The sequence below is a fragment of the Saccostrea cucullata genome, unplaced genomic scaffold (assembly GCF_032062105.1).
Source record: "Saccostrea cucullata isolate Sc308-1 unplaced genomic scaffold, CSIRO_AGI_Scuc_v1 ctg9436, whole genome shotgun sequence".
Classification (NCBI taxonomy): Eukaryota; Metazoa; Mollusca; class Bivalvia; order Ostreida; family Ostreidae; genus Saccostrea; species Saccostrea cuccullata.
Window position 1 is genome coordinate 7501 of NW_026920466.1, and position 8391 is coordinate 15891.

Genomic DNA, 8391 nt, shown 5'->3' on the forward strand with positions numbered 1-8391 from the left:
AGGCAAGGTACATGCAATTAAATAATTAAATAAGAATTAAATAAACAATAATTTTAACATGAACTGTTATAATTTCGTTTTCTGTTTAATAAAAATCATTTAGTGACGGCTTTGCCACGAAAGCGGTCGTTGTTTACTAACACAGATAACGATGTTATTTTGATGATCTCTGCTTTAAACAATGCAAAATTTGCTTAAAAAATAATTATACGGCATAAATTGTTGTTTTATTAACAATCATTATGATGCCTTAAACAACGAATTTATTCAAGAATTCATTTTACGTATTATCGGCAGTATATCACGACGATCGACCCAGCATGTTTTTTTCGATATCAGACGTGCAGATTTACATGCATCCACATGTACTTGACTTTATTTCATAACTATACATTTTGTTTTAGCGAAATTGTACATAAAAAATTACTTGAAGTATTTTAAAATTTAGAAATATGTTTTTTATATGTACATGTACATGTAATGATGAGAATAGAAACGCTAAATGGTATTTCTAAGAACAGTAACTCTACTTCTGGTTTCCTAAACGATGGGAAATTCAATTCATTGCCAAATTCGTTATACCGCCATTATTTCTAAATTACAAAAGGTGGCGGTTTATCGAGAATTAACTGTACTATAAAAGCACAAATATTCATGGGGTATTAAATTTCATTTATTTCGTTGTTAACAATTATCAATGAAATTAAAATCCCACATGAAATTTTATATGACTATATATTGAATAGGGTTACTTTCAAAACAACGAAATTAAATGCCAACAAAACTATTTTTGATGAAAAATCAACAAAATTTTATCCCAACGAAAATTTGTGCTTCTACAGTATTCCAAATTCACATTTTTTACAGATGACATAATTTTTATGGGTCTCCTCATATAATGAAAATAACAAAATTTACCCCCCTCCTTCAAGAAGATGTTTAATTTCGCAGTACTTTTTTTACTGTCTCTACTTACCGACTCCACCAGTGGGATGATCTTGGCCCTCTGCATATGTTTGAGGAGAGCTATCATGGTGGCCATACACTCGTGTTGATTGAGGTCATCCATCTCCAGCTCCACATAGTCCTCTTCTACCATCACCTTAGTGTCCTGTCAATGGATACCCGCATTTTAATGAAAAATTCAAAAATGCACAAATTCCTATGCTAATTTTAAAAGCATGTTCTGAAAAGTGTACAGTTTGTACAGTACTGAGCTACAAGAACTGCTTACAGAATCATCCTCTTCATCAGTGTAGCTAGATTTACGAACAGTCAGCACTTTTTCCTTCTGTGATCCTTCTGACATCTAAAAATAAATAGAAGTTGTGACTGACAATAGGTGGGTGTGGCTGTGAAGTCACATTAATTGAGATTACATGGGGAATGGCTGTGATTGACATTACCTGGGGAATGGCTGTGATTCTCATTACCTGGGGAGCGGCTTTGATTGATTGGCATTACCGGGGGAGTGGCTGTGATTGACATTACCTGGGGTGTGGCTTTGATTCTCATTACCGGGGGAGTGGCTTTGATTGATTGACATTACTGGGGGAGTGGCTGTGATTGATATTACCTGTGGAGTGGCTGTGATTCTCATTACCGGGGGTGTGGCTTTGATTGATTGATATTATCTGGGGTGTGGCTGTGATTCTCATTACCTGGGGAGTGGTTTTGATTGATTGATATTACCTGGGGTGTGGCTTTGATTGATTGATATTACCTGTGGAGTGGCTGTGATTCTCATTACCTGGGGAGTGGTTTTGACTGATTGATATTATCTGGGGTGTGGCTTTGATTGATTGATATTACCTGGGGTGTGGCTTTGATTGATTGACATTACCTGGGGTGTGGCTTTGATTGATTGATATTACCTGGGGAGTGGCTGTGATTGATTGATATTACCTGTGGAGTGACTGTGATTGACATTACCTGGGGAGTGGCTGTGATTGACAGTACCTGGGGTGTGGCTTTGATTGATTGATATTACCTGGGGAGTGGCTGTGATTGAATAATATTACCTTTGGAGTGGCTGTGATTGACATTACCTGGGAAGTGGCTGTGATTGACACTACCTCGGATGTGGCTTTGACTGATTGATATTACCTAGGGTGTGGCTTTGATTGATTGATATTACCTGGGGTGTGGCTGTGATTGCCATTACCTGGGGAGTGGCTTTGATTGACATTACCTAGGGTGTGGCTTCAATTGATTGATATTACCTGGGATGTGGCTTTGATTGGTTGATATTACCTGGGGTGCAGCTTTGATTGGTTGATATTACCTTGGGTGTGGCTTTGATTGATTGATATTACCTGGGGTGTGGCTTTGATTGATGGATATTACCTGGGGTGTGGCTTTAATTGATTGATATTATCTGGGGTGTGGCTTTGATTGATTGATATTACCTGGGGTGTGGCTTTGATTGATTGATATTACCTGGGGCGTGGCTTTGATTGATTGACATTACCTGGGGTGTAGCTGTGAAGTCATACTGGTTGAGGTCTTCACTCAGACTGCTGTCTGCCAGGTACTGAGAGGCCAAATGAAGGGAGGAGCTGGTCCCTCCCTCTGCCTCCCCATTCTGTAGTTCACTATCCTTCACTTCATTCCTTATGGATACATACTGCTTCTTTCTAGACAAAGGTGCCTTGAAAGAAAAATATCAAAACCATATCTTAGATATTGTTATTTACATCCATCTTTTCCAAAACTTTACAATTTTCAGTCTTGCAAAATGTCCAAGATTATGCACGGAAAAATATTAGAAATGCACATATTTGGAAGATATCTCTTCCTACCTTCAGTTCTGATGTAAATTCATAGGATTTTTCCTTGTCAACCAAGTTGTCATAAACAAACTGTCCCTACAATACAATTAAAACTAATATCAATGTAATAAAAAACTCTCATTAAGTAGTCAATTTAGAGGTATTGCATTATGACATACCTTGGCCTCGTCCTCCTTGAAGAGGAATGCGGTGTAGAACTTGGCTTCATTCTGTGTACTGGAGAGTATGGCTATCAGCAGATTATAGGCAGCACAGTGGTACTGTCTCCTCAGTTCTGTACAGCTAGTCTCCCCCCTCACATCCTCACCCTTAGCTGCATGTGCTGTCCTACAGTACAGACATAAAGTACATAAAATTGAAATTCTGGTTCTCAGACCCGCGTGCATTCATTTTGAGGTAGCCGCATTGCTAATTTTACTGTATTTTTGATCAAATAAAAAGTTGGTATTGTGGAGACCAATCCAGAAAAAAAAAAGTTCCATCCTTATTATGTTCCCCAAACGAAGTTGGGGAACATATTGTTTTTACTCTGTTTCTTATTATTATTATTATTATTAAGGTCTTCCGTCTTCACGGAAGACCTTATAGTTATTCTACTGTTTCTTATTATTATTATTATTATTCTTATTTTTTTTCCCAAAATTTTGTGCACGCGATTTCTCAGCAACTGTTCGGCCGATTTCTATGAAATTTTCAGGAATTATGCGCAATAAGATGAACTTGATACATTTTTAAGGAAATTTGGAAATTCGCTTCTGGTGCTAAGTTATGGGCAATTTCCTGATTTTAAAATGCAATTTTGTCGCCCCTTTTTATCGTAAATGGCTCAAGATATGACCTGGAGACTTATTGGAGACGATAGTTCGTGACTTTGTGGTTTGCAGAATCACCTTTTTGTGCGTCGTCAGTTCTTCCGGTCGTTACGGCATGCGAATTTAAAAAAATTGTATTTTCTAACTTTTTTGTTTTTCAATATTTCTCATTTATTTTTGGTATATCAATAGAAACCCTCCCTATAATGCTTACTATATAATTTGTTTGAATGTTGATAAATCTAAACTCTAGATATTAGCATTCAAAAATCTGAAGCGGGTCCAAAATGGCGGCTGTCTCAGTCAACGTCGACATTTCGCAATAGGGGTTTTCGGAGGCAGCCGAGCGTTTGCTTGAATGAAAGTAACAAAAGGATAAATGAAATGTAAAGGAATACTTGGATTGTCACGTCGTAGTTACGTTGCAGTTCTGTGTCAAGCTAACGTCTTCTATAATTGGTTTTGGCTGGTTTTCAAAATAAAAAAAGAAAAGACTAAATGCGCAGATGAAATTCGATACATAATATCTTTTGTGCACCACGGAAAAACAGATCTTAAATCGTACTTATAAGTTATACTGTCTCAAAAAAGAATATCAATGAATATTGTAAGTATAAATCTTAACCACTGTTTTCCTATGCACACTTGTGTCATATTAAACTAATGAATAAGACAAAAATAAGAAAACGTTTTTTTTTAAAGATCGCTTCATGGAGTTTATTCAAGCATTCTTGTCTCAAAGACCTGATTCAAGTTATTGAGCATAAATGCTATCTGATTCCTTGACCGTCGTAGGGCGAGCCAGATTTTCCGGCGAAACGTTTCAACCTATTTTGATTAACTAATCAGGATAGTTCACTTTGGGGGATAAACAGGAAATTGAAAAAAGTTCATAACCGTTTCACCGCTTTAATGTCACATGCATATATAAAACAATATGGAATTTGTAAAATGTGTTAAATATACTTTCTAAACCTCGAATGTTACGCTATAAGAACGTTCTTTTTTTAACTCGTGGCGTTTGGCGCTATATTTTGAATAGTGACCCGCCTTTCTTTTTAAGAGAGAAGCACTGTTTTGTTGATATATACAAGTAGATTTAGAGTAGAGGTCCCGATAGCGTAATATTTAGTGTGTTGGAATTTCATGCTGGCGACTAATGTGTTCAATCCCTCTTGTGGGCAAATCTTTTTTTTTACTTTTTTAGCTCGATTTTGAGTTTTCTTTCAAGAAAGGGACGGAAGACCTCTCGTTGCTCGCAACGAGTTTCACATCTAGTTATTATTATTTTTCTTCTTCTTCTTCCTGGGTACTTTTTTGTCCGGGAATGATCTTGTAAACTGTTCGTCCGAGGTAGGTAAAACCTTTTTAGGGTAAGTAGACATGTTATGCAGATTTGCGGAATCAAGGTCATTTTGCGCGCACGTGCTTGCAAGAGCGCGCACGTGCAACACTTGAAATAACCAATATAATAGATATAGTCGGAACTTTTCTATTTTTTGATAAAATGCTTTGAAACTCATAATATAAGGATACATTAGTAGTATAGACAAGATGGCATGGTCAAAATAGCAAGATCTCACGCGCATGCACGTGCACTTCACTCTGATTGGCTGAAACTAAAGTCTCAATATCTTTCTTGTTTCTTGTCATAATCTTTTGAAATTTTGAACATGGTCCTACATTATGAAGATCTACAGCATGATATATTAAAATTTTAATAAAAGCATGCGCATGCGCGCGTGCTGTAATCTGATTGGCTAAAACTTTAAATAGCTATATCTCCTTTGTTTTTTGACGAAATGCTTTGAAATTTAAAACATAGTCATGCATTACAATATCCTAAAATATGATAAAGAAAAAATTCATGAAATCACGCGCATGCACGTGTGCTGCAATTTGATTGGCTGAAACTTCAAATGGCTATAACTCTCTTGTTTTTCAACCAAACAGGATGGGATTTAGAACTTGGATAAATATAAGGGACTCCTACAAGAAGGTGTAGTCATTATGCACGTGCTTGCACATGCGTGCACGTGAAATGAGTAAAATAAATAATACACTCGAATGAGTGCATTTTTTAATACTTTTGGATTAAATGCTTTGATATTATTAAAATTTTAGATAGTGTAGACAAGATGATAATTATGGTCGTTACGCACATGAACACGCGTGCAATGCCTATTTTTTTTTTTTAATATATTTTGTATTTTTCTTGGAAGACCTGGATTAAGTCTAAATTCCATAAAGTATTTCTTATTTAATAGAGATAACAGGGAATATGGCACCAAAAGGGAGTTTGGGAGCGTTTGGGGAACATCTGTAACGGTCCCCGTTACAATTAGCACTAGTTATTATTATTCTTTTTTCTTCTTATTTCTTCTCCGGTACTTTTTTGTCCGCGAGTGTTCTCAGAAACTGTTCACCCAACTGAGCTAAAACCTTTTTAGGGTTAATAGGTGTGTTGTGTAGGTGTGCGGAACGAAGGTCATTTTGCGCGCATACGCCTGCACGTGCGGGCACGTGAAATGACTGAAATGACTAATATATTTAATATAGCCATAACTTTAACATTTTCCGATGAAATGCTTTGAAACTCATTATATAAGGATATATTAATAGTGTAGATAATGTGACACTGTCAAATTAGCAAGAACTCACGCGCATTTACGTGCGCTTCGCTCTGATTGGCTGAAACAAAAATCTCAATATCTTTTCCGTTTTTTGACGAAATGGTATGAAATTTAAAATATAAGCATACTTTAAGATGTCCTACAACATGATGTATAACATTTGTCATGAAAGCATGCGCATGCACGTGCGCTGCAATCTGATTGGCTTAAACTTCAAATGGCTGTAACTCCCTTGTTTTTCAACCAACCACGATAAGATTTAGAACATAGACAGACACAATAGACTCCTATAAGAAGTTACGGTCATCATGCACATGCATGCACGCGCATGCACGTGCGCTTTGCTCTGATTAGCTGAAACAAAAATCTCAATATCTTACTTGTTTTTTGACAAAATACTTTGAATTTTAAAACATAATCATACCTTAATACGTCCTAAACTATGATATATAAAAGTTTTCAAGAAACCACGCCCATGCACGTGTGCTGCGATCTGATTGGCTTAAACTTTAAATTCCTATAACTTTTTTGATTCTCAACAAAACAGGATGAAATTTAGAATATGAATAGATATGACGGATTCTTACATTATGCTACTATCAAACTTGAATGCAAGGACTTGCATGCACCTGTGCGCGCGCAATGCATTAAATGCCCGATTTACTTGATATAGTCGTAATTTTTTTTATGAAACGTTTCAAAATTCAAAGAATAGAAACACATTAAAAGTGTAGTCACGATGATATAGCTTTCATGCATTGCACCTTCGCGCGCGTGCAATGATCAAATGACTTGTATACTTGATATGGCCGTTACTTTTATATTTCTTTATGAAATGCTTTGATGACCTTGACCTTTGACCTTGACCTTTGACCCCTTGACCCAAAGGTCACAATCCAGCTCAAGTTCGTAGATGTATTTACAAACTCACTTTAACAAATGCTTAGAATAAAAAAGTCAACCCCCCCCCTTCTCCTTAAAAAAAAAAAATCAATAACAACGTAGAAAATTTCTCTGAAACTCGATCAACACCTGGGATCGACATAAAATTTCACTTAAGGTGCAGAAAAGACTTCATAGAAAGTTTCCTGAAAGTTTTAAGGTAAGTCTCTAAAGTATATAGAAATTATGAATTTTTACGGCAAAAATTACAAATTCTGTCGTGTTTGAAATTTAAGTGCAGACGAACAAAGATATGATATAAACCTTTTAAAGCCTATTTCTCCAGATGTCGTTAATAGCATTCAATTCTACTGATATGAATTAATATTTTAATACCAAGCATTCTTCTTTTATTTCACCATTGAAATTTATCTGAATTTTTTTTAGAATTACACAATCCCCAGAAATAGCGAGTTTCGGTATATTAAAAAGCAATACACGTTTCTTTCCAGTAAAACCTCACGTGTTTGAATTCATGAAAAAATATTGATAAGGGGGTGTTAAACAATACCTGTCACATTAGCTGACACCAAAAAACCAGGGCACGTACACGACATTTTCTGATTTATTTGCATATGCAAACAGGGCTACCCTCAAATCCACGTGTTTTCCATGTCTTTATAAACATCACAAAAGCACCCCAGGAAGTAGCCTCCTATGCCCTGGAGAAATAGTTCCTGTCAAAAAACTTTATTTATTTATAGAGTAGATAAAATTTCCTAGGCACAGGTACCAGAGTTGTCAAACTGGCCTGGAAGGAAATTAAAAAAACTCTCAAAAGAAAGGAAAATCGGCTTAATGTATGGACCTACAATTGACTAAGTTCATTTTGATTGGTCAATTACCGGTGTGGTACCCCTAGTCGCCTTGAACCCAGTCCTGTCTTTCTGAAGAAAACCAACTCCGAGCCCGATGTAAAAATCTTAGTAGAGAAATGAGAATTTGAATTTTGCTGCCTTATTATGTTCCCCAAACGAAGTTTGGGAACATATTGTTTTTACTCTGTTTCTTATTATGTTCCCCAAACGGAGTTTGGGAACATATTGTTTTTACTCTGTTTCTTATTATTATGTTCCCCAAACGAAGTTTGGGAACATATTGTTTTTACTTTTTTCTGAATTTTCTTCTCCGGTACTTTTTTTGTCCGCGAGTGTTCTCGTAGACTACTCATCCGATCTAGGTGAAACCTTTTTAGGGTCACTAGGTATGTTA

General features: G+C 36.2%; 1 protein-coding gene across 1 annotated transcript in view; it reads right to left on the reverse strand.

Annotated features, from left to right (window-relative positions):
* Nucleotides 1-3119, reverse strand: part of LOC134249285 (DNA-dependent protein kinase catalytic subunit-like) — a gene marked incomplete at both ends in the record, with an annotated part of 10519 nt that extends 7400 nt beyond the window's left edge. The window contains 5 exons of the mRNA XM_062731658.1: nucleotides 977-1111; nucleotides 1235-1309; nucleotides 2471-2650; nucleotides 2802-2867; nucleotides 2951-3119. Of these exons, the coding sequence (XP_062587642.1) occupies nucleotides 977-1111; nucleotides 1235-1309; nucleotides 2471-2650; nucleotides 2802-2867; nucleotides 2951-3119 (625 nt within the window). The remainder of the gene's footprint in view (nucleotides 1-976; nucleotides 1112-1234; nucleotides 1310-2470; nucleotides 2651-2801; nucleotides 2868-2950) is intronic.
* Between the last annotated feature and the right edge of the window lie 5272 nt (nucleotides 3120-8391).